Raw genomic sequence first — 26,529 nt, forward strand, 5'->3', positions numbered from 1 at the left:
CTGTCCTTCTGAAGCGAAGAGGTGACAGCTATGGAAGGAGAGAGGAAGGGTCCTCATCTCTGCAAGTCTTGGCACTGCATAACCTATCTGGGCATCCAAGCCAGAGGTCAGAAGACTGGCATAGACAGGTGGACCCCCCAAAAATCAAGATTTGGGGCAAAGAAATTTGGGGTCTGGAATTTTTTATTCCCAAACTGGCAGAACCATTTGCAAAGCTGAAACACTTCTTTCTATATGGCATATCTATAGTGGCCATTTCTGTATCTCTATCACTATCCCCCTGGTCACCCGGTCACCCCCAGTCTAAAATGGAGAGTAATATTTCCTTGAACCTTCCTAAATAATATACAAGACGGCTCTTCTTTCCAGATATCCGCCTCTAAACCCCTCCAATATATAAATTCTGGAGATGTCACTAGAGATGTGTACTTGAGTTTCTTAATATATGTACTACAGAGTAATACTACATGACTTGACCCTGGTTTCTTTTGGGTTTTCCTTTGAAGGGACGGTGGCGTTATTTAAAACAATAGCCTTTAGAATATGTGGTTAAAACAGGAAGGAAACTTTCAAACAGCCCACCTGTAATTCACAATAATTTAATTTTAGGTCCCGCGTCTGGGTGAATCCTCCTAGGTCTTGGATGCTAGGCAGTGAAGTAAACAGCGACTACAACTCCCAGAAGACATTGCGCCCACACCCTCTGCGCAAGCTCAGCCTCGGAGACTGCAAAAGGCACCGAGCCCGAGGGGGCGTGGCTTGGAACGCGCGTGGGCGGGGCCGTGGGCGGGGCCGTGGAGGGGGCGGTGCTACCGGCGCGGCCCGGAACACGCTAGTGGAGCGGAAGATGGCGGCGGCAGCGGTAGCTGCAGCCGGGATCCCAGTTGGGCTTAGGCGGAGGAGCCGCAGGCTCTGACCTCGCTCTGGCTCCGGTGCGCGCGGCGGAGCGTGTGCGAGGCCCCGCGCGTCGGGCAGGGGCGGCGGCGGCGACTGTGCGCCGCCCTGAGGAGCGCCCCGGCAGCGGCGCTGCTGCGGCTGAGGAGAGAGCCGGCTCCGGGCCTCCGCGTCCTCCTGCTCCCCGGGCCCCCCGCCTCCTCGGGGGGGCGGCGGCGGCGATGTTCTCGGTCCTCTCGTACGGGCGGCTGGTGGCCCGCGCCGTGCTCGGCGGCCTCTCGCAGACCGACCCCAGGGCCGGTGGTGGCGGCGGCGGTGACTACGGGCTGGTGACGGCCGGCTGCGGCTTCGGTAAAGACTTCCGTAAGGGCCTTCTCAAGAAGGGCGCGTGCTACGGGGACGACGCGTGCTTCGTGGCCCGGCACCGCTCGGCAGACGTGCTCGGTGAGTCCCCGGCCCGGGGCCCCCCGCCCCAGCCCCGGATCCGCCTCCTGGAGACTCCCCTGCTCGGGGCTTCACGAGTTCTTCCCCTGTTCCTCCGGGCGGTGAGAGGAGCCCGAGAGCCAGTAGTAGCTGTAGGGAGGGAGCGCTTACTATGTGCCAGGCGCCGTGCCAAGCGTTCCAAGGTGCGTTTTCCTTTGGAACAACCCCCATTTTAGAGATGAGGAAATTGAGCTGCAGAGCGGTCGAGCTCTGTGCTCAAGGTCACACAGCCTGACAATGTGACCAGTTTGTCCGAGTCCAAAACCGCATGTTAGTCACTTGGCAGTGCCAGTCCCGACGACCTCGTCCCTTCCCCCGGAGACACCTGCAGACTCCTAACCTCGCTCCTGTTCCCTCCCCGCCTCCTCCCTCAGCGTGCCCCGGAGATCTCTGACTCTTCGCGTGCTCCTGACGCCACAGCCTGGCCACAGGCTGCAGGATCCAGAGCGGACTGACTGTCGAGAGCCCCAGACAGCCCAGCCGCATTCTTTTGCCGCCTCGATGGTGCCCGGGTCTCCATCCTTTTCGGAGTCTCGCAGGCGGTGGCGCTGGCCTGGTGAAAAAAAACACTCGCAGTGTAGTTTCCCAAACTGCTCTTGCCCACTTGAGGTCACTTGGGGTGGAAGGGAGTCTCCTTGACCCAAAATAGAATGGTCGAACCTTCTTCAAATTGCAGCCAAGAAAGCCTTGAGGATTGGCGAAAGCGTTTTCAGGCTACAGGTGCTTCCAAAGGCCTGCCTATTCCTGTTACACCTTTGAGGCTGGGAGACTAGCGTTAAGAGCTTATAAAAAGGGCTAAATATAATTCACAAGCAATCAGAAAGTTTATCATAATGTACCTCTTTGGAGACAATGTGTATGCTATAGAATCATATGTCATTAAATCTTCTTTAATGAGTAAAGCACTTTCTTTGAAATTGAAGGACATGCTGTCATTGAACTTGGGTTCAAATGTCACTTTGGTTTCGGTTCTCAGTTAAGGTTGCGTTTTTGATTACTTTAAATTTCATGGGCTGAGGCACAGTTTGGCATTGGAACAAATGGTCCTGTAACTTTTTATGACAATCATTATTTTTTAATTTGATCTCAGAATAACTGCCTATTATCTTTGTTTCTACTACATTGTAGTGTTTGTGAACATGGTACTGGAAAGGTTGTTCTCGGTTTAATTTACGAATGACCCCATTACCTGTGTTGAAAAATCATTTAGCTTCTAGGCAAGACTCTTGATGTTAACTCTAAGAGGGTGGGGGAGGATTCCTTAGGTGAAGGAGCTTGTAGATAGAAATCATACAAATCCATTTTGAAGTCAGCTTGACCCTGACTCAGTATCTTTTTTAAAGGGCTGTCAGTAGCTGTCTTTTTCCATTACATTTAGAAGCTTCGTTTAATGAGCTTCTGACCTGTGCTGCTTTTTCAGATTGCAGTCAGTACAACAGGATAGGTGATAATGAACCACTAACATTCACCCTTATAAATCTGTGTGCTGGCTTTTGTGAAAGAGTTGCAGTTTGATTGGTGATTTGGGGACATTTTAATGAGTCAAATCTCTATGCTTAAGCTTAATTTTTTAAAAAGTTTTAAGGGACGCCTGGGTGGCTCAGTGGTTGAGCGTCTGCCTTTGGCTCAGGGCGTGATCCCTGGTCCCAGGATCGAGTCCCACATCGGGCTCCCTGCAAGGAGCCTGCTTCTCCCTCTGTCTATGTCTCTGCCTCTCTCTATGGTTCTCTCATGAATAAATAAAATCTTTTTTAAAAAGTGTTTTTTTAAGCCTTTATTTATTTGACAGAGCAAAAAAGAGCAGACAAGCAGAGGGAGCAGCAGGCAGAGGTAGAAGCAGGCTCCCCACCAAGCAGGGAGCCCGATATGGGGATGTGGGATTCCATCCCAGGACCATGGTATCATGACCTCAGCTGAAAACTGATGCTTAACTGACTGAGCCACCCACATGCCCCCTTAATTTTAAAATATTTGAAGGCTACCTTTTAGTGAAGTGGGGTATTTATAAGGACATGGGGAATTTTGGTCAAACCCTTTTTTTTTTTAATTTTTATTTTAATTTATGATAGTCACAGAGACAGAGAGGCAGAGACACAGGCAGAGGGAGAAGCAGGCTCCATGCATCGGGAGCCCGACGTGGGATTCGATCCCGGGTCTCCAGGATTGCGCCCTGGGCCAAAGGCAGGCGCCAAACCGCTGCGCCACCCAGGGATCCCCGGTCAAACCCTTTTTGAAAAAAGTATAAATGTACCATATTGGCAGTAACCCTGCCAAATTTGACCCTCAGCTTTACAGCCTGGCTCTGTGGTATGTGGTGTTGGGCAAAAGCCTCTCAGCTCTTTTTCCTCAACTAGGCTAGAGGATGAAGGGAGTGGACTACCAGACCCTTAGGGACTTATGATCATTAAATGATCATAAGTTTTGAAACAACCATATCCTTTTTTTTCTTTTTTTTCCACCTGAAATAACAGGCATTACCTCCTTTCTTATTCACATGGGTACCTTCAGTATATTTCTCCTGTTTTATATTTGGTGCTAAACCAGTGGTTCTTAACTTTTCTTGGTTCATGGCCTCTGAGGATTTTTGACTGCCCAAGGGCTCTCTTTCCAGAAAAATGTGCATAGAGACAGAAATTTTGCGTAGGCATTCAGGGACTTCACTGACCCCACATCTGTGTACCACTTAGAGGTCCATCCACAGGGACTAGATCAGGAACTGCAGCTCTGTAACCCCTCCAAAAGGAATGCTGCCAGGCATAACCAGGCAGGCATTGCTTATGTGACCTAGGGATGGTCTTTGGCCTTGACAAAGAACCATTTTGAGAGAAAGAGAGAATGAGTGTATGAGTGTGTTTGGTATACAAATCAGGAGAGAGAGGTTCTCTAGGACTGTCCTGTTTTGGAGGAGCTCTTCCAGAAAGCCATCTTGGGGTGCCACCTGCAACTGCTTCTGAGTAGGCCTCATTTGATCTTTGGCTTCCACAAGCCAGTTTGTGTGATGGTGACTTGTATTTTATTGATACTGTCTCATCACAAGTAGGTCTGATTATTTCTTGCCATGAAGGAGGTGAGGCATCTCAGCAAGTCTTTAATAATGTATTTTCTCTGGAAGTTGGAGTTGTAAACTGAAAAGCATTAAAAGACTATGTTGAATAATATGTTGGACCTCAGAGCTTTGAACCTTCTAGTACTACAGGTTAATTCATTTTCTTTGGGTTAACACTGTTTGTTGCTATATATATGTGCAACTCACTGTGCTCATCTGCAACTCCTTGACTGGAATAAAAGCTGTTTCTTTTTGTATTAGAAAAGCTGTTTTATTTCTTTAATTTAGAATTCATCTGTTTTAGTAGTATACAGTGACTAAAAGTACTTGGTGCTTTACAACATTTTTGTAGAGTCCCCACTGGATTTCTTTTAGGAAAAACCAACTATGGTGGGTGTGGTGAGACATAGGAACCAATCCTATCCCCTGGAAAATTGGCAAAGGTCATTTCTCTTTATTAGGTCCAACAGGAGTAAACCAATACCAGCAGGAACTATGAACTGTGTGCACTTTTCTTTTTTCTTCATTGTGCTTAATCCTGAGTTCTCTCATTACTCTATATGGCATAGATGCCTAAGTACACAAAAATATGAGAGCTGCCCAGTGTAATTACTAGGCCTCCCACTGCCCTAAGCTGCTTAACAATAGAATCAAAAATTAGAAACCTTGGAGTCCAATGAAAAAATGGAGGCCTACAGAGGGTCAAATGATTTTGCTAATGTTATTCCACTAGTTAATGGCAGAACTAGGACTAGCACCAAGACTGCCCATTACAGTCCACTTTCCTTTGTATCACTAGTTAAGTTGTCGATAAGATAGGTGAATTCGGGATCCCTGGGTGGCGCAGCGGTTTGGCGCCTGCCTTTGGCCCGGGGCGCGATCCTGGAGACCCGGGATTGAATCCCATGTCGGGCTCCCGGTGCATGGAGCCTGCTTCTCCCTCTGCCTATGTCTCTGCCTCTCTCTCTCTCTGTGTGACTGTCATAAATAAATTAAAAAAAAAAAAAGGTGAAATCAAAACCAGTCTCTTCAGGTACTGTTTGTTCTTCTAATGCTTTTCCCGCTTAAGGGTGTGTGTATTTGTATTTACAACGTCTATATTCACACTATGACTCATAATTAACACGCAACAAAAACTCCTGCATACTAAACCACAGTTTACTGAAACCACTTCTTTAAAAAATAACAGCATGGTCTATGCCATGTAAAATTTGACCTCTGAGTAGAGTTGTAAAGTAATTCTTATAACTGCAGGATGTTTATTGAAGCTTGATTTAACTTGAAACCTTAAAGAGAAGTGAAAACAATTTCATATTCTAGTCTTTGAATATGATATTGATTGTGGCTAGGATTTTTGAAGTATTTTTGTGAGTAATGCCAATCTTAAAAGTAGTCTTGGGACGCCTGGGTGGCTCAGCAGTTTAGCGCCACCTTCCGCCCAGGGTGTGATCCTGGAGACTCCGGATCGAGTCCCACGTCGGGCTCCCTGCATGGAGCCTGCTTCTCCCTCTGCCTCTGTCTCTGCCTCTGTCTCTGGGTCTCTCATGAATAAATAAATAAAATCTTAAAAAAAAAAGTAGTTATCTTGAGGTATAAGGATTACATGAGCAATGTAAGGATCAAAAGTTTATTTAGGAAGTGAATAGATTAGGTAGAATTTTATGTTTTCCAAGTCATGATAATTTTAATATATTTGATAGGACCTCAGTATCTGAAAGCAAGTTATCCTTTTAGTAACAAAGTAGTAACCTTGAAAGAGAGTACATGTGTGCTAATTTAAGCCTTCGAAGAAGACATTTTTGGAGCTCCCTCAGCTAGATTTTAAACCATGTCAGGAAACTAGTCTCATTATTATATAGTCATAATTTTCTGAAATTTTAGCCTGATCTATCTCTTTACAGCAGACATGACCCTGATTGAATTTTTAAAAACTGAGATAATAGAATTCATCTGCCATAACATTTCCTTTTTGAAGTAAAAAAAAATTTGGTAGCATTTACTACATTCACAGGGTTGTGCAACTACCATCACTGAGTAGTTCCAGAGCATATTCATCACCACAAAAGAAACCCCTCTATGCTTTAGCAGTCATTCCTCAATCTCCCCTCCCTCAACACCTGGCAACAGAAAGTGTAGGCTGACTATGGATTTGCCTCTTCTGGACATTTCATATAAATGTAATCATACAAAATGTGGTCTTTCTGCCTTTTTTCATTTAGTATAGTTTCAAGATCCAACCACATTATAGTTTGAAGTATTAGTGTTCCTTTTTATGGCTGAATAATATTCCATTGTATGGATATACCATATTTTGTTTATCCATTCATCTGTTAATGGACATTGGGTTGTTTCCACTTTTTAGCTGTTGTAAATAATCCTGCTGTGACACATTCAGGTACAGGCTTTTGTGTGAGCATATATTTTTCATTCCCTTGGGTATATACCTAGAAATGGAACTGTTGGGGCTTATTGTAACTATAACTTTTTGAGGAATATAATCGTTGTTTATATAATTATTTTTTATATACTTGTAATATAATTATTTTATCCAAGGGAAAATATTTTTTAAAAGGCACCAATCAAATGTAAGTTCTAAGATTAATAAATACTTTAAATATGCCTGTTTGCATAGTCTATGTGCTTTCAAGAGAAAATTGTGGAATATTAAGGAAATGGAGAGTTGTGGGTTTAGTAAAAGAGCTTTCTAGGACTCTTAGAAGGGCTTAAGAAGCCATTGACCAAAAAGAAAAAAAAACCACAGATTTGACTAGTTGCTGTCTGACTTTCCTGGGTGTTCCGTCATTGTGTAGTAAGATTACAAGGTTGAAGGATAGAAGAATTTTGCTGTTTGTTTTTTAAATTCTTGCTCTCTGATATTTTTCTCATTTTGCTATAAAGATATATTGTACTTTTTATAAGGCTCTTATAAGGCACATTATTTTTAGTTATTTCCTCATTTGTTATATTGTCAAAACTACTTTCCTTTGTTCAGTCTTTAATATAGAGATTCTCAAGCTTAGTTTTCAATTTTCCTAACTTTCAGCCTTTCTCAATGTGTTCATCTTTTTTTTTTTTTTAAGATTTTATTTATTTATTCATGAGAGAAACAGAGAGAGAGAGAGAGGCAGAGACACAGGCCGAGGGAGAAGCAGGCTCCAGGCAGGGAGCCCGACATGGGACTCGATTCCGGGTCTCCAGGATCACACCCTGGGCTGAAGGCGGCACCAAACCACTGAGCCATCTGGGCTGCCCTGTGTTCATCTTTTTAAAGGATTTGGGATGAATCTTTTTTATAGAACAAGTAATTGAATTTTGAATTACTGTTTATACTTTTTAGAAAATATATTTTTGTTAAAAAGTCTTAAATTAAAAAAAAGTTTTAAATTGTAGCAGAAGGTAAAATGCATATGTTAGCTGGTTATGGTGGGGTTTTTTGGGGGGCAGAAAGCGCTGGATCAAAGGAAGCTGTTCCCTGAACTTTAGCACTGCTTTATGAAACTGGACAATACATGACTTGAATAGTTGCAACAGTATCCAAATGGAGTTTGTACTCATGTGTGACTCAAGAAGCACTATACTCAAGCTACAGTATTTGACTTAACAACGGTGTCCTTTGAGTAAAAGCTTATGTCAGGTTCAAGCTAAATGTCAGATGCATTTTATGTAGGTCCCCATGCCTTTTAGAGAGGACTTACCTGGGACTTTAGGTTCAGAATTTTCAGGAAAATGCTTTAGAAAATTAACAGTATTTTCTTTCTAAAGAAGTTTGGCTTTTCAAATGAGAAGTTCTAGTTAGTTGAAAACAGTGTGCCTTGTGAGTTTGCCTTTCAAAAATAGTGTTAGCTTTTGGTCTCATCTTAAGAAGTGATGCCCTGGATCCTATTTTTTGTCATTAGTAATAAAATTTAGTGATCTATCTTGTTTAGGAGTTATCAAATATTTTAAAAGTAAAGTAGTTTTCTATCTTCTTGAAAGCAAAGATCATTTTCCTACTATTAAACGATGCACACAATTTACAGAATTGCATCATAAATCAAGACTTTTTGCAAAAGCTGACTCACTGTAGAGGGCTATAGGCTGATAATACATACTTAATCATTTAAAATTGATTTGGCAGGTGGCACAACTCTTTCAATTTAATTTAAATTTCTGAAGAAGAAAAGATGCTCAGTTCTTTTGAATATGGTCCCAAATAGGACTTTGGGTGGATTGAGAGGTGGGATACAGAGCTTTTCCTTAAAGAGTAAAAAGTACTTCACTCTGTTTTTCCTAAGCATTTATTCAATATTTTGACACAAAATATGATTCATCTTATCAGTGCTTTATGTATAGTGCTTTAAATTTTACAGTGTTTTTTGTGTTTTACATTATTTAATCTTTTAACTATGAATAGCTGCTTTTATCTCCACTTAATTTGCATCTGTTTCCTTACCTGTAAAGTTGACTCATCAATAAGGTCAATACAGCTAGTATCATAGCTGGGATTTGTACCTAAGTTACTTCTTCTGTGTCTAATGCTTTTAAGTAAATGTTTTTGTTTTGGGCTTATAAAAGTAACACATGTTCATAAAAGCACGGTATAAAACCCCTGTAACTCATAACTGAGCTATAGTCAGTGTGGTTTCCGCCAGCTTTTGTGTATATACAATTGTATGTATACGTACTATTAAATTGTGTTAACATGTATATTCTGCTCTGTAATGTTATTTTTATGTAATGTAAATTGAGCATAACTGCATCCTATTTTTCTGCATGTATAGCCCATAATTTGTATAATAACCAATCCTCTATTTTTAGTTCTTTGATTATTTCCAGTTTTCTTTTATTTAAGTAATATCTACACCCAATGTGGGACTCGAACTCACAACCCCCAAGATCAAGAATCACAAGCTTTATGGACTGAGCCAGGCACCCCAATTTCTAGTTTTCTGTTTTGAGTAACATTAAAGTGAATGAATATCTCTGCATTCTGAATATTTCATTGGAATAAATTCCTTGACGAGTTCTTGAGTCAAAGGCTATAAACATTTGCAAGGTCTCTGATATGAATATTAGCATAGGTCCCTCTAGAAAGGTATGCTAATTTATACGTGTCCAATTGTAATGAACTTACTCTCATCAAAAGCTTATTGTTGATCTTGAGTCTGACACATTTAACAATTTATAAATTTACTAGGTTCTTAAATAGTTGTTTTTGTGGTGAATACGTTTGGTGAATAGTTCTAGAATTGATTGAATTGTTGGTATGAATCCCACGGACTACAAAATGACTGCAAAAACTTTGCCAGAGACTACAAAAGTGACTTACTACAAAGAGTGCTTTCTGTTGAAAGACCCAGTATTATTTTGACTCAGGCCAATTCCAACACATTTTTGTACCGATTTTTCTTCTACTCATTAACAGACTATTTTGAAAAGAAAGAGAATTTCTTTGTGTGTATGTGTGCTGCTATGACTATACATTTTGATCTTTCAAGGATGTTATCATCGGGAAATTTTTTGACTTACCAGAATTAGTCTATGCTGTCATTTAATGTAAATGAAAAAGATTAGCTGTGCTGAATGAGGCAAACAAAAAGTGCTTCTCTTTTCACATCAATGTTTGAATAGCAGTTTTGGGTAAGAAAATAGATGTGAGCTATTTGCGTAAGAGCTAGAAAACTGTTCATGGCCTCTAAATTGACCACTAATTGATAATTTGGTCTTCAGTGTTTCTATGAAATGAAGTCTAAACAAGGATGCATACATTGTATTTAAAAATTCACTTCTCTTGGTTCTTGAGCAGCAGCTTTGATCTTACAGTTGCTTTTCTTGTTCATGTATACACTAAATTCACTGAACAATGGTCTTTGCATAACAAAGTTATTGTTTTGTGAATACATTCTATGTATACGTATTAATCTATTTACAGATTATTTGAATTCAGTGAAGTGAGTTAATACTAATCCATAGCCATCTTTTATTCTTTTATCAGAATTTCAGATTGAAAAATGGCTGGCTGAACTTTTTGTTAGTTAGGTTTATTAGTTAATTAGACTTTGGTTAGTTAGGCTTAAAGAAGAAACATTCTCTAACATTTTAGGTGGTTAGAACTAAAGTAAAAGGACCTGGGGCAGTATTTTTACTCTCTGAATCATTATTGAAACGCCTCTGAAAACTTTGATGGTGTAATAAGGAGAAAGGGAAATTTAAGAAGGCTGAAATGGAGCCTTTGCTTCAAAATTAGTATCTGGAATAAATGTATTGTTGTGTGTCAGAAGTAAGGCATAGTTGTATGGTAACCTTTATTTTATAGTTTCTAAAACAGATTCCCTTTTCTTGCAGTATGACACAGAATCCCAGAATCTTGGATCTTAGAAAAAGGAACTCTTGAGAGAATTTGTCCTCCTGCCCCTTTTTTCACAGATGAGAAAACTAAAGCTTAGAGAAGTGATTTGGCCAGTGTCCTACAACCAGGTAGTGGCAAAGAAAATTGGGAGTGGTGTCATCCCCTGACTCCTTTTCAGGGTTCTTTCCATCAGACTTTCTTACAACGGTCTGTGAGAGGAGCGTCTTGTAGCTAGCTCCAACCCGGGGCACACCACCTTCTGTAACTCTAAGGTGAAATACTGGGTTCATTCTCCTTTTGGAGTTCTCAGGTGAAAATTCGTACACCAGAGAGTGTTGGTATTCTAACTTTTCAATACAATCAACTGAATTCATTGTTTACTGGTTGTTTCCTCTAAGTCCCTAACAGGTGCTGTGGAGAAGACCAAGAACAAAACAGACTAAAGTCCTGAAGTCTGGCAGGGAAGGCCACAGGAACACTATAAGGAATACACACACATTAGGTATTATGGAAGCATGGAGATAGACCTCAATAGATGGGTTTTTCAGTAATTGAGAAAGGTGAAAAGAATGGTAAAGCTCTCTAGATTGAGGGATCAGCAGACACAGATTCTCCAAACTACGGCTCTTTGGCTAGAGAGTAGTTTGGGCTGGCTGAATGGGTTCGAGAGGGCAGTTGAGAATTGTTAGAAAATAGGTTGAGGACCAAAAGGTCACAATTGCCATGTTAAATAACTGGGTTTCATTTTGGGGTTTTTTGTTTTTAGGAAGCTATAGATGTTTTTGCTTTTGTTTTGCTTTTGGTTTGGTGGTTTTTGAAGAAACACCACATTCAAATGGTACAGAATTCAGAAGGTATTCTAAATATAAAAGGGTACAGAGTGAAAATTCTCTCTCTTGTCTTCTAGCTGCAAAGTTCCTCTCCTAGAAAGAAACCCATAGTATCAGTTTCTGGTGTATCCTTCCAGAGAATATTTTTACATATACAAGTAAAAACAGTGTAAATAATACATGGAAGGTATTTGATTAAAGAGTAACATGGATATAGCAATCTTATAAAAGCAAAAGAGAAAGAAAAAAGAAAATGATACAGAGAACGTAATGGGAGAACAGGAAGCAAAAGACCAGATAGAAAGCTATTGAAAGAGTCTGAGCTAGAAAAGGCTTAAACTAAGTAGTTGGGCTTCAGAAACATTGCAGACCTAGAATCAATAGGACTTAGTGATATTTGGACGAAGAGGGTGAAAGAGAAAAGATGAAGTTGATTTTGAGGTTTTGCATCAGGAAACTTCCTTAAGTTTCTAGCCTACAAGTGTGGGTGGGCTGGGGCCATTAATCAGGTTAGAATATGCAAGAGAAGGATCAATTTGGGAATGGGGAAACAGGAGATTGCTTGGTGGGAGAGGCATTTCAGAGGCAGAATCATCTAACTCATGGAATGCTGAAGTCCTTCTGGCCTTTACTGAATTCTGAGTGCTCAGCAGTGATTCTCATTAGACTCACCTGTGCAGTTTGGTGTTCCGTACTTTGCTGGGAGGCCGGGGCCCACCTTGGACATACTGACTCAGGAGGAGGGGCTTGGGTAATCTCTGTGGGTGGCAAGAATTGAGAACTTTTGTGCCAGGTACTAGGTCAGCCCAGAGATGAAAAAGATACTTGGTTGGCAATGTGAAAGAGACTCAGCCCTGAAGGGGAGTCACATTATAGAGAAGGAGAAAGGAGACAGGAAAGTTGTGATAGAGGTGCTATAATTATTGTAGACATCTAAGGAAATGGTTTAGGCCAATTTATTTAACACTAGTTGCTATAGGATTCTCCATTTAAAATAAGGAATATCTAAGTCTGAACCCTGGCACATAGGTAGCAGGCACTTAAGGGACACTTGTTAAATAAGGTTACTTCAGAGTCACTTCTGGAAAAAGAAAACTGATTTCTTCAAAGTGCAGGTCGATCTATTTTTCCTTGTGTGTTTTTTAGAGACATAAGTTTGTCCCTTAGTTACTGTTAAATGTTTAATGAGATGTTGAATGGTGGTGGATGTGTGATGGGAAGAGCTGAATGGACCACTCATCTTTTACATATTATCTGTGAGTGAGAATTGTCTTTTGGTTGTGACCACAGAATAGTGTTTGTAAACTACAAACACTGATCAAAGATCGTTTTTTTCTGATTGCTACAGACTATACTGTTTTATATGCTGTTATTTAGTCTTTTTAAAGATTTTATTTATTTATTCATGAGAGACACAGAGAGAGAGAGAGAGAGAGAGGTAGAGACACAGGCAGAGAGAGAAGCAGGCTCCATGCAGGGAGCCCGATGTGGGACTCGATCCCGGGTCTCCAGGATCAGGCCCTGGGCTGATGGAGGCTCTAAACTGCTGAGCCACCTGGGCTGCCCTTATTTAGTCTTTCTTAAAGAAAAACATAACTCTTACTGCATGTGGGCTGGTTGCTGAGCATGGGGCAGGCACTCTAACACAGTATCCCTGTTCCTCACATCAGCCCTGTGATATCCATTACTATACCCTTTTACAGGGGAAGATAACTAAAGCTCAGAGAGCTAGCTACCTAGGGACACTCTTGGTGCACTTCATTCTAGTCCAGGAGCTGCAGTTTGTTTGTTTGGTTTTTGTTTTATTTATTTATTCATGAGAGACACAAAGAGAGAGGCAGAGACATGGAGGGAGAAGCAGGCTCCTTGCAGGGAGTCTAATGTGGGACTCGATCCGGGGATTGGTGTCCTGCCCTGAGCCAAAGGCAGACGCTCAACTGCTGAGCCACCCAGGCGTCCCTGGAGCTGCAGTTTGAATCCACATCTGACTCCAAAGCCCTTGCTTAGTGTATATATACACTGCTTTTCAAGTCAAATGACCATTTAAAACTTGGTTTTATTGACGTGATCTAAATTTGCTGAATCTGAGTAGTACTTTGACTTAGCTATTCCTAGGCTAATAGTTGAGCAAAGCCCCTTCATTAAACCAAATAAAGGCCTCAGTTGAACTAGTTCAGTGGGCCATAGGGACTTGAGTGGCTTCAGGGCCAGCCCTTTCCTTCTGGGGAACTCCTTTATGCCTGAACTCCTGCAGTACATCATTTGGACTGATTGCTGGTTGGAGGTTCCTGGCAGGAATGTATTAGGCATTTACCTGGAGATCAGATTTCTCTGCTCTTAGAGCTGTAACCTCACCTTTTATTACTGTACTATATCCATATTAGTCAGAATCTTAAGAAACTGCCCAAATTGCCTCTATCCTCAGCCTTCTCTCTCGTTACTCATGTTTTCATCCTTAAGGCTCATATCAGGTACTTTTCTCCATGAATACTTTTCCTGATTCCTTTAGCTAGATATAAGAAGATGATCTTCTTACTGTAGTTTTTATTGATGCATATTTAGAGCCATTTATCGTAAACCTCTCCAAACCTCTTTCGCCTACCACCGTTATTACTGCTTGATTTTAAGCTCCAGGAGCAGGAACTTCTATTATATGTAAATCCCTTTAGCTGTTTTTCACTACAGTGTCATGCATATAGAAAAGGTTCAATAAACTGTGTTGAATAACTTTCATATTGAATGTAAGTGTAAATAAATCCTAACTGGATTTATTTAGTTTTTATAATCCCTTCCATAAAGGTAACATACATACTCATTATTGAAAAATGGGAAATGTGGAAAATAAAAAGAAGAAAAAACCTGGTCCTACTACTCAGTAATCATTAATTAAATTAGCAGCATGTAGGGAAAAAAAATAATTAGTATTTAGAAAATAAAGGACAGTTCTCCTCTTGGCAGGCTTATTCAAGAAATTGTGTTCTCGTTTTTTAAAAAAAGAGTGTCCGTGCCAGGGGTACATTTGACTCTTAACCTCTCCCAGAGGGTGGTATTTTAGTGAAGGCCAGCTTTTATTTTTATAGAGGGATGAGAAAAGCAGGGGAGTAAATAGTACCCTCTTTGGGGTTAGGTCAAGGATATATAGCTTAATTGTCATAAATATTAGGTTAACTTTCAAGACCGGAATTCTAGATCTAATCTTATAAACAGAAGGAAAAATTCTCCCTTAGCCTAAAGGGCCAGTATAAGTAGGTACACATCAGATAGCTAGACTTTAATTGCTGTTATTGTCTTACTTAAATGTTAAATTATTAGGTGTTCTATAACATTTTCTAATATCTAGAAACTAGCAGGAGCCCCGGCTTTAATAGAAGCACTTAATTCTATAACACACCAAGGACTTGTCCATAATGTCCATAATTCACAATAAGTGTAAGCCCATGATTTACCTGTTGTTTCCTTCTGTTCAGAAAGCATTGCTAACAGCTTTTAAGCATTTGAGGAAGATACTGTTGCAGCTCAGAAAGGAGTGAAGTGACTTTTTCTATGACTTCACCTTCAACTCTTCAGTTTATGTGGTGAGAAGGTATGATTCCTACCCAAGTCTATCAAGGTCTCCAGGCCACATTGAGCCAGATGTTCCAATTTAAGTGTTTGGTATTTAAACAGAACTAAAGTTAGAGGAAGAACGTTTTTATTTTAAAAAGGTTGGCTTGGGGGATCCCTGGGTGGCGCAGCAGTTTAGCGCCTGCCTTTGGCCCAGGGCGCGGTCCTGGAGACCCGGGATCGAATCCCACGTCAGGCTCCCGGTGCATGGAGCCTGCTTATGTCTCTGCCTCTCTCTCTCTCTCTCTCTCTGTGACTATCATAAATAAATAAAAATTAAAAAAAATAAAAATAAAAAGGTTGGCTTTGGGGGCACCTGGGCAGCTCATTTGGTTAAGTGTCTCATTCTTGGTTTTGGCTCAGGTCATGATCTCCGGGTTGTGAAATTGAGTCTGCCTGGGATTCCTTTCCCTCCCCACCGCCTCCTGTTTGCTCTCTCTCATTCACTCTCTCTCTCTAAAATAAAATAAATCTTTTACAAAAAAAGAAAGTGTGACTTTGAGTTTCTTTGCATTCACACTGTCATTTCCTTATCCTCTTTCCAGCATTTTTCACTGCTTTTTTTAAGGCAAAGCAACTGCACACAATAGTCTGGAAGTTACTGTCTCTAGATAATGAAGTATTCTGGACAGTAGGTATGAGTGTATGTATGTGTCTACATTTTAATTTAATTATGAAGTAATTGTTTACTAAACTAGAAAGGAATAGCTATTTTGTTTGAAATTGTGTAACATAAAATGGACCATTTATTCCTTTGGAATCCTTATTTGAGTTTTGTTAACTGCTTCAGACAGTTCCATTTAGCAGAATTTGAGTTTTGTTTATAGGTTCCACTTTCACACATTTTATTATGGGATTGAACCTTTCTTCCTTTCCACTCTTTGAGTTTCATTGCCTCAGCTTTTGAGTTAGCTGTTCTGCTTAGAGATCCTGAGTTCTTGACATAGACTCGATCTCTGCAGAATCACAAGAAGCAGGTTTCATTGTGATTAATGCAGAATGGTTGCTTTGGGGAAACTTTGCAAAGGGAATATATCACTTGCTTTTTTTTTTTAAGATTTTATTTATTTATTCTTGAGACACACACACACACAGAGGCAGAGACACAGGCAGAGGGATAAGCAGGCTCCCTGCTGGGAGCCCAATGTGGAATGCCATCCCAGAATTCCATCCCGCTCCGTGATCACACACTGAGCCAAAGGCAGACACTCAACCACTGAGCCACCCAGGTGTCCCTCACTTGCTTGTTAAAGCAAGAGAAACATCATAATCTATATAATTTCACCTGTAGAGAACTGAAAGGACCGTTAGTCAAAGCAAATTGTACTTTTCTGAATAACTCAACTTTTGAATTTTTTCTCCAGTAATCCTGCTTTTTGTTCCCATTGGGATAATTATTTGCAGATACAACATTTCACAGTCCTGAATCACAAGGGAGTGTTCTTAATGCCCAAATAGTTGAGGCTTTAGCAATGTTGATACAAATATGATCTGTTCTATTTGATAGAAATTGAGTTTATACTCTGATCTCATTTTTCTTTAGTTATAGAGCTTCATGTTGTGATGACTCTAGACAAATAAGGTTGGCTCTGAGAACACTATAGTATTTGAAGAAGAACCTTTTCATCTAAAAAGAAGCTCGCTGTAGCACTGCAGTAAATACCACCTAGCCAGTGCCTTACTTAGATGAATACTTGCTGCAGAAAGTTTAAAACCAGGTATCTTTATCCCTCCCTTTTTCAGCTCTTGTGATCCAGCCATATTCTTACTCAGTTTCTCTTCTGGAATTTCAATTCACTATCAAGTACCCATCCTAGTAGATAGATGTTTCATTGATGGAAAAACAATAGAACTGTCTTGCTTCATTAGAGTGTGAGGCTCAATCTAAAGTGCCTTGAGATCATCAAAGATGCAAGCAATAAAGCTATTACCTTTGGATACTATTTAGTATTCACAATTCTGCCAGAATCTAGTTTTGGATAAAATAAAATTGTCAATTTTTTTTACTGATACATATATTAAAATTGAAACTTAATTTATTCTCTAGGTATCACTTTCTTCTGGAAAATGTTTGCTTTTTAACTAATTGTATGTCAGTCTGAAGATAATGTAGAAGGTAAGAATGGTAATGATGCTCATGGCTAATGATGGAGGACAATGCTAGAGAGACACAGGCTAATGTTGGCTTAGTCTTTCAGGGTGAGCCTTTTGCAGCTACACAGTTAGGTGATAATAAGTAATTGGAAAAATGGGATTTTTAAGCTTCCGCAATTTCAACTCACCAAACCTTTTTTCCTTCATCTTTTGGCATAGAACAAAGCTAGTAAATAAAATTCTGAGTTTAATAAAAAGCTAAATGATTTTTAAAGTGCAGCAAAATTTTGTTTTTAGATGATTATAACTAAGGCAAAGACAAAAGTGTGTTAATTAGAAAAATGAAAATTGGCTGTTACTTTTAGAATTTTTTTTTTATAAAAGGATACACTTAAATGATGGGAAACCAGAATTATCCTTTCTCCTTTTCTCTTAACTCTTCACTTTAGAAAAATAGTCTACGAGAAATGTAACCAAAATATTATGTGAAAAATTGTAATTATCATGTATATTTTCTGGTTATCTCCCACCTCATAAAATTGACATTTTTATGCAAATAATACACCTAACGGAATTATCTGTACTCTATAGTCTCCTGTCAGCCTTTGGCTTGACTATTTCAGATATGTAACCATTATCTTAATCTAATAATGATTTTAATTGGATTTTTGGGTCAAAGGAAACACGTAAGCTAGACGTATGCTGACAGAATGTTATTAATGGAGACATAAGATGATTACAGTGAATTAAAGGAAATAGCTTCTATATTCAGTGTAAACTCTCTCTTGGCATTCAATGCCCTCCCAGTTATTAACTCAGCCTATCTTTGCAGCCTCACCTCTTTTCGCCTCTAAAAAAATTATATCATTGTGCCAAACTGGATACTTCCTTAAACTCAATCAATTATCATATTTGTGATTGTAATTTGATGCCTGGGGTAAGATGCAATTGACAAATGAGCTATTTGGCTAGGAATTTTCATTCCTAAGATCCCAACTTCTTGAATTTATAACTATGCTCCCTAAGCCTGTCACCCACCCCTAATAGTGTCAGTTCCCGACCTTTGTCAGATATCTTGCTCTGATTGCCTTCCTAGTTGCAGACTTAGAGTTCCTGACTTCATACAGAACATTTCCACAAAAAAGTCCTTCTGATGCCTAAAACTGCATACCCAAGACAGAATTCAGTATTTTCCAAAGGCATTTCCACCCCTTTCCCAACTGGGGAATCATCTAATCAATACTCATTCCTGAAATCCAGAAACCTATTGATATAAAATATATTGATATCAAGTCCAGGTATCTTTCTGTATTCATTCCTTTGTATTTCCAGTGATTATTCTTTTTTTTTTTTAAGATTTTATTTATTTATTCATCAGAGAGAGAGAGGCAGAGACAGAGAGGAGAAGCAGGCTCCATGCAGGGAGCCTAATGTGGGACTTGATCCCGGGTCTCCAGGATCATACTCTGGGTTGAAGGCGGTGCTAAACCACTGAGCCACCTGGGCTGCCCTCTAGTGATTATTCTATTTTTCTTGCTACCTCTAACCTAAAAATCTCTCAGCTGATGCTTGACCTCCAAACTCTTCCCAACCCATTCTCTCCACTGCTATCAGGATTATTTTTCTAAAATACAGGTTAGAGGGCCACCTGGGTGGCTGTCGGTTGAGTGTCCAACTCTTGGTGTCTGCTGAGGTCACGATCTCCTGGGTTGTGGCCTGTGTGGGGCTCCTCTGTATAGGGAGTCTGCTTAGGGATTCTCTCCCTCTGCCCCTTCCCCCATGTGCACGTGCGCTGTTGCTGTCTCTTTTTTCCTCTAAAATCTTTAAAAAAAATTTTTTTTAATATTTAAGAGATAGATTGGATTATATCACTTCTACCCAGAAACCTTGATGACTTTTTATTGTCTATAGCAGGAGTGTCCAATAGAAATATACTGTAAACTACATGTGTAATTTAAATTTTCTAGTAGCTATATTTAAGAGAGTAAAATGAAACAGATGCAGTTAATTTTAATTAATATATATATTTAACCCACTATATCTATGATATTTCAATCTAGTCAGCATAAACCTATCACTAAAATATTTTACAATTTTTTTCGTACTACATTTTGGAATCCAGTGTGTTTTACATTTAACAGCACATCTCAGTCCATACTAGCCACATTTCTAACTCAATAGGCACATCTGTCTATTGGCTTCCATATCAGAAAGCACAAGTCTGTAGCATAAAGTTTAAAATTCGGGACGCCTGGGTGGCTCAGCAGTTTGGCGCATGCCTTTGGCCCAGGGCATGATCCTGGAGTCCCAGGCTCAAGTCCCACATTGGGCTCCCTGCATGGAGCCTGTTTCTCCCTCCACCTGTGTCTCTGCCTCTGTCTCTCTCTCTCTGTCTCTCATGAATAAATAAATAAAATCTTCAAAAAAAATAAGTTTAAAATTCTTGGATCATAGGGGTGACTGGGTGGCTCAGCTGGTTAAGCACTCACTCAACTACTGATTTCGGCTCTATCATGATCTCAGTCCTGGGATTGAGCCCCACAGTCAGGCTCACATGCTCAGCAGGGAGTCGGCTTGAGGATTTCTCTCTCCCTCTCCCTCTTCCTTGGCCCCTCCCCTCCCCCACCCCGCCCCGCTTGTGCTCTCTCTTTCTCTTAAATAAATAAATCTTTTTTAAAAAATTAAGTTCCTGGATCACAGTTTTTGGCCCTCCACAACTTCAGCATCTGTCCTGCATTTTTCAACTTCTCAGCACTTACCCAAACCCCAGCCACACCTAATTGCCCGCCATTCTTTTCCTGTTACTCCTCTCCCTTGCCTGTGGAAATCTGACTTACCTTCCAGGGCCTAATCTGTATGCTATTTCCTAAACAAAGGCTTGCTCCATTCCCACAGTGCCCCGTATAGCATTAACCATTTGTTCTTTACCCCCTATAGCAGCATTTATGGGAGCTGTTTGTCTAGTTCCTGTGTGAGTAGTCACTGCCCACTAGAGAAGGTGAGCTTCTCACAGGCAGGATGTGTCTCCCTCAGTTCTCTATTCCTAGTATTTAATGTGGCCTCCATTTGCTCTTAGGGATATTCATATTCTGCACTGTTTCATATCTTTGGTATCTTAAGCAGTCTCTCCTTTAACAGTTGTTTTCTTTACCTTTGAAATATATTCTGAATGAAATTTCTCTATTTCTAAATTAATTCCACGGTTTAAAAGGTGTTCTCCCTTTATGGATAGAAGCTTTTGCTTGTGCATGAGAGGAAATACTCATTTCCTTGTAGAAATAACTGCCTAATATGAATTAGACTAGGTTTCAAATGTACCTGTGGTAGGTTATTCTGGTTTTAGCCTAATTCTAATCCCAAATAGGACTCTTCCTATTATATAATTTGTTCTTTGTAAGTAAATTATTTATGTATACTAAGGCCTTTTTCCCACAGCTTTATTAAACAGTTCATATGCTTTTTGGATCTCATTTTTCCCCTTAAAAGATTTCGCCAGCGGAGCTTTGCCGGGTATCTTTTTCCCATAGAAAAGCAAACAGGTGCTTGAAAGGTTACACTCTATTCTGGGAGAAATCTGATTAATGTTGAAGGGCTGTGTCAGGTCAGACTCTATAACCTGCTGACAGATTATTTAGTGAGTGCCAGGATCAACTCTCAACATTATCTCAGATTTTAATGGTTTTCTTGTAAAGGGCATTTGTAGATGAAACCACTTTGTATTTAAAATAAATTGTGGCTCTTAGATTAGAGACTGGTTAAAGAGAAATTCTTTCCTCAGGCAGGCAGTCATTTGAAAAGAATGAATGATTCATCAGATGGAATTGCAAGGATTATAATTGCATTCTGTATTTTAACACAAATTGTTGCATTTAAAATAATAGTGAGGGGTGCCTAGCTGGCTTATTTGGTGGAGCATGCAGCTCTTGGTTGTGAGTTCCAGCCCCATGTTGGGTATAGAGATTACTTAAAAATTAAATCTTTAAAAAATAAAATAAATAAAATAATGGTGAAATTTTATCCATAATATTTCTCAAAAGAAGCGTCTATTAAACTATCTTAAATTCTCTTAAGAATTTCCAGATTTGGGGGATCCCTGTGTGCCTCAGTGGTTTTAGTGCCTGACTTCGACCCAGGACATGATCCTGGAGTCCCGGGATCGAGTCCCACAGCGGACTCCCTGCATGGAGCTTGCTTCTCCCTCTGCTTGTGTCTCTGCCTGCCCCTTCCCCCGTCTCATGAATAAATAAATAAAATCTTTAACAACAAAAAAGTAATAAAAAAAAATTTCCAGATTTGGGGTGCCTGGATGGCTCAGTCAGTTGGGCGTTTGCCTTGTGGCTTGGGTCAGTGATCTTGGTGTCCTGGGATTAAGCCCTGAATCAGGCTCCTGCTCAGTGGGGAATCTGCTTCTCACTCTGATCCTCCTCCCCATTTATGCTCGCTTGCTTGCTCTCAAAAAAAAAAAAAAAAAAATTTCCAGATATCCTCAAAACTGCTTGAAAAACAAAAAAAAAAAAAGTAATATTTCTTCCTGGTAGGGTAGACTTCAGTCATCCTTGATACTTCTCTCTCCCCACCACTGCCACACCTCCATCCAGTACACCAGTAAATCCTTCTCTTTCACTGGATCTCATATTCTGACTACACTGCCACCATTTCATGACCAAGCTACTAAGATAGACTCCTGACTCATCCTTGTTTTCTGCTCTTGCTCTCCATGTAGCCAGCAGAAGAATCTTTTTTCTTTCTTATCATTAGTTCTAGTTAAACTTTGTATAATGGAAAATTTCAAATATGTATCAAAGTAGAGAGATGAAAGTACTTCTTATTCCACTTCAGTTATCCATTCATGCCAATCTTGTTTCATCCATTCCTCCCATCACTCCTCCCCTCTATTATTTTGAAATCCCAGACATCAGATTTTTTTTTTTTTAAGATTTACTTATTTTAGAGAGACCAAGAGTGCAAGTGTGCACAGGGGACTGGGTGGGGGGTGGTTGGTGGAGAGGGAGAGAGAAAAAACGTCTTAAGCAGACTCCTCACTGAGTGCAGAGCCCCACTCAGGCCTCAATCTTGTGACCCTGAGATCACAATCTGAAACCAAGAGTAGGGTGCTTACCTGACTGCACCACCCAGGTGCCCCTGGACATCATTATCTTTTAATCAACTTATTTGGAATTGCCCCATAGTGAAATTTTGCTTACTGGTTGGTCACAAAAAATAGGGGGGGGTTGCTGCCCCAATAATAATGTTGTCTATCACCTTTTTATACTCTCTTCCAATTATGTTTCCTTTCATGTTTTTCAGGATATATTCCATTTCTACCAGAAAACACTGAATATCATGTGTTCATTTCATGTTAGGTCAGTTTTTTTTTTCAGGGATGCATTATATAGGCACTCTCCTACTTTTGTACCAAATAGGTTCTTTAAAATGTGTATGAAAGGTTGCATATGATGTGGGGTGGATGTTTAATGTTCAGCAAGCCTTAAAAATTATAAAATTCCTAATTAATGTTTTTATTTTTTTAAGCTTTTATTTATTTATTCATGAGAGACACAAAGAGAAAAAGGCAGAGACATAAGCAGAGGGAGAAGCAGGCTCCATGCAGGAAGCCTGATGTGGAACTCCATCCCGGGACTCTGGGATCACATCCTGAGCCAAAGGCAGGTGCTCAACCATTGAGCCACCCAGGCATCCAATATTTTAATTTTTATTATAAAATCAGTACATGATCATTATAAAATTAGATGTCAAACAATGTAGAACAGTATGAGGTAAAAAGTTAAAATCTCCCCATTAGTTCACTGATCACTTTCAGTCTCTTATTTCCAAAACTACTATCGATACTTCTTATAGGTCCTTCCAGAAAGGTTCATATATAGACATTTAAATCCTTAATAATGTATATATCTGATCTCTTAGTTCCCTCAGTTTGTTTGAATTTAGTAAACAGAAATTGATTTTAATGTTGAGCAACTAGCTTAGTGTTTTGCAAGGGGTTGAATAGGAGATAGTATGATATTGACTTTTGATATCTTACTTTCTTGAACACTAGTTTCCTCTTGGTAAAGGAGTCTTGTGGAGACTCTGAACTCATCAACAGCTCTACGGTCCTGTAAAAATCTCTTTACCATTGCTATCCAATAGAAATACAATGTGAACTACACATGTCATTTTAAATTTCCTAGTATTTGCATTAGTTAAAAATAGAAACAGGTGAAATTAATTTTAACCTTTAGTACGTTATATCCAAAATATTTTTTACTAAGTTTTCAAAATCCAGTATATATTTTATACTTTTGAGGACTTCTTAAGTTGGATCAGCACCATTTCAAAAGCTCAGTAGTCCTGTTTGGTAGTGGCTGTTGTGTTTAGTGCAAGCCTGTTCAGAAAGGATAGAGATTGCCTCTGAAAGAGGAGTAAAGAGGATGGGGTATGTTTTTAATTTTTTTCTTTATTCACAGTTACTGACCAAAATTTGAAATTAAAGTTTGCTGTGTTGGATATTCTAAATGATTGCCAGCTCTGGCTAGCTGTATTTAGTATCAGTTTAAAAAAAAAAAATCAGTTTACATTCTTATAAAATTGAACAAAGATTAATAAGTAAATATTTTTTAAATATTTTATTTATTATTCATGAGAGACACAGAGAGAGGGGCAGAGATACCGGCAGAGGGAGAAGGAGGCTCCATGCAGGCAGCCCAATGTAGGACTCAATCCCAGGATTCTGGGATCGCACCTTGAGCCGAAGGCAGATGCTCAACCACGGAGCCCCCCAGGTGTCCCAATAAATAATATTTCTATACAAAGATGATAATCTTGCTGAAATTGAACTCTTGGCTAGTAGGCAATGTCACCCTGTGGTAGCTCACATATTTATTCATCAACATATGAAAGATCAAATTCTAAGTAGAAAATAAGGATTAAGAGTATTAGTGTGTATAATACATTAAATTTGGGCACTTCTCATTCTGAATTTCAGGGTAAATTTAGGTACTAGCATAGTAGGAAAATTAACTGTTAAGACAGAGATAAGAATTCCTGGGAAGTCAGCAAGAGCATCCCTTTAATGTAATTTTGTTTTGTTTTGTTTTTAGGAGTTGCAGATGGTGTAGGAGGATGGAGAGACTATGGAGTTGATCCGTCTCAGTTCTCAGGGACTTTAATGAGGACGTGTGAACGGTTAGTAAAAGAAGGACGGTTCGTCCCGAGTAATCCCATTGGAATCCTTACTACAAGCTACTGTGAGTTGCTGCAAAATAAAGTACCTTTGCTTGGTAAGTAGATATACTATGTGTTTTCCTTTGTAAAGAAGCTCAAGAGATGGTTAACAACAAAATGAAAAAAATCACTTAGCTGCCCAGCTTTTTTCCTGAAGCTCTTTATTAAACAGAGTTTGATAGAGAAGCTGTGAGCATACCAGAATACATACTACTGCTTTGAGGAAATGTAAATAGGTATAGCCAATTTGGAATTACAGAATAAAGTTAAGTGTAAATAGATAGTATGCCCTAGCAGTTCCACTTCTAGGTTTATACCTTTAGACTAGAGAAACTTGCATATCTGTGTATTAAGATAGGTACAACTATGTTCATAGTAATATTGCTTATAACAGCAGAAAACTGGGAACAACCTAAAAAGTCCATTTATTGTAGAAAAACACATTTTGAAAGGGAAAGACTTAAAGCTGCATGCAATGCTCAGGAACATGTTATTGAGAGAAAATAGAACATTGCAGAATACCACCTAACAGACTCCATATTTCAAATTCAGAAACATAAAAAAGTAAAACCATATTGTTCAGGGATTCCAAAATATGATAAAAGAAGAAAGAAAAGTAAGTGGTTGTATAATTCAGGATAGTGGTTCTCTCCCAGGGAGGAAGAAAGAGAATGGTATCTGGTATGTAAAATTAAGTTGGAGAGTTCAAGTTGCAGATGGCACCCCAGACTGCTAGCAGGTAGCTGATAAGTCTATGAAATAGCATGGCACAAAATAGATCCCCGTTAATCTTGTATTGGAAAACTTCCAAATACCCAGTGTGTGTTTATCTGGTATGCTAATGGAGCATCTTTGGCTAGGCTTCCACGTTTGTTTGTTAAATGGTTTCCTGGGAACTTAACCCAACAACTTACCCAGCCTTCTGAGCAGGCTCTCAGAAGGGTGTTATTAAGTTTCTGCTTATTGCCAGCATCTTACTAGAAGTAGCCTCACTCCCTGTCACCATCCACATGGAAAATCAACCTCTGTTCAGTGTTAATGGTATCCCCTTGTTGTAAAATTTTGCCTTCGATTTAAATCTTTTACAAGAAGGGGTTCTTTCTATCACACTGCCATCTTCTGTCTCTGTGCTGTGACTAATCAGCTTTGTTTTCCTTCTAACTGAAGGGAAACCTTGTCTTGAGGTTTCAGTATACCGCTTTGTCTTAATCCGCTATTTTGGACATGCAATCTGGAGCTTGCCTGGCACAGTGAAACATCCTAGATTCTATTTTTAGCACCTCTGTCTACTTGCAATATGACTTTGGGCAAACTACTTAACCTTTGACCCCCTTGCTTCATTTGTTAAATGGAGGGATCTTTTTTTTATGAAAAGGAACAACTCAAAGCTTCAGGCAATATTCAGAAACATGTTGAGGGAAAGAGGATAGTATTGTAGAATACTATCTAATAGTCTTACATCTAACAAAGAGCCTATAGACACAGATTCTGGGTCCCAGCTCTCACATGTTCCCATGAGTTCTCTGCTGACAACCCCCTTATCCATTTACTGAAAAAGCAGTTGGAAAACACCTGTCCTAATTTTGCACTTTGAAAGCTTCCTTTTTTGCTGTGTTTCTTCCTTATCCCTCCTTCCTTTCCTGTCTACACTCATGTAGTCTGGAAATCTTAAATTTAAGGACTTACTAGAAGTTTTCTTATGCTGAATATTATAATCATTTTTTTTCTCCTAAAAGACATGTTGAAATAATCCTTCATTACTATGTTTGACATATATACACTTCTCTCACCTAACACACACACCTCTAAGCTGTTTGTAACTAAAGCATTTTTTGGCAAAGACAGCCTTATTGAACCTCAGATATAATTGCAAATGATAACTTTACAAGATTAAGTCATCTTTTTTTTAATCTGCAATTGCTGAAAAGCCTATAACACAATTCCAATATAAAGGTCAACCACATATTTCTTGAGAATCTCTTGCTGCTTTTAGATCTGGATTGACATCAGAAACCCTTAAATGGAGT

At 39.6% G+C, this 26,529-nt stretch overlaps 1 protein-coding gene across 1 annotated transcript in view; it reads left to right on the forward strand.

Moving 5' to 3' along the window:
• Positions 1 to 807: 807 nt before the first annotated feature.
• PPTC7 (protein phosphatase targeting COQ7) overlaps positions 808 to 26,529 on the forward strand; it is a 39,891-nt gene continuing 14,169 nt past the window's right edge. Inside the window, exons 1-2 of the mRNA XM_055322846.1 lie at positions 808 to 1,338; positions 24,379 to 24,558. Of these exons, the coding sequence (XP_055178821.1) occupies positions 1,116 to 1,338; positions 24,379 to 24,558 (403 nt within the window). The 5' untranslated portion in view covers positions 808 to 1,115. The remainder of the gene's footprint in view (positions 1,339 to 24,378; positions 24,559 to 26,529) is intronic.

This window comes from Nyctereutes procyonoides, unplaced genomic scaffold (genome assembly GCF_905146905.1).
Source record: "Nyctereutes procyonoides isolate TBG_1078 unplaced genomic scaffold, NYPRO_anot_genome, whole genome shotgun sequence".
In the NCBI taxonomy this organism is placed as follows: Eukaryota; Metazoa; Chordata; class Mammalia; order Carnivora; family Canidae; genus Nyctereutes; species Nyctereutes procyonoides.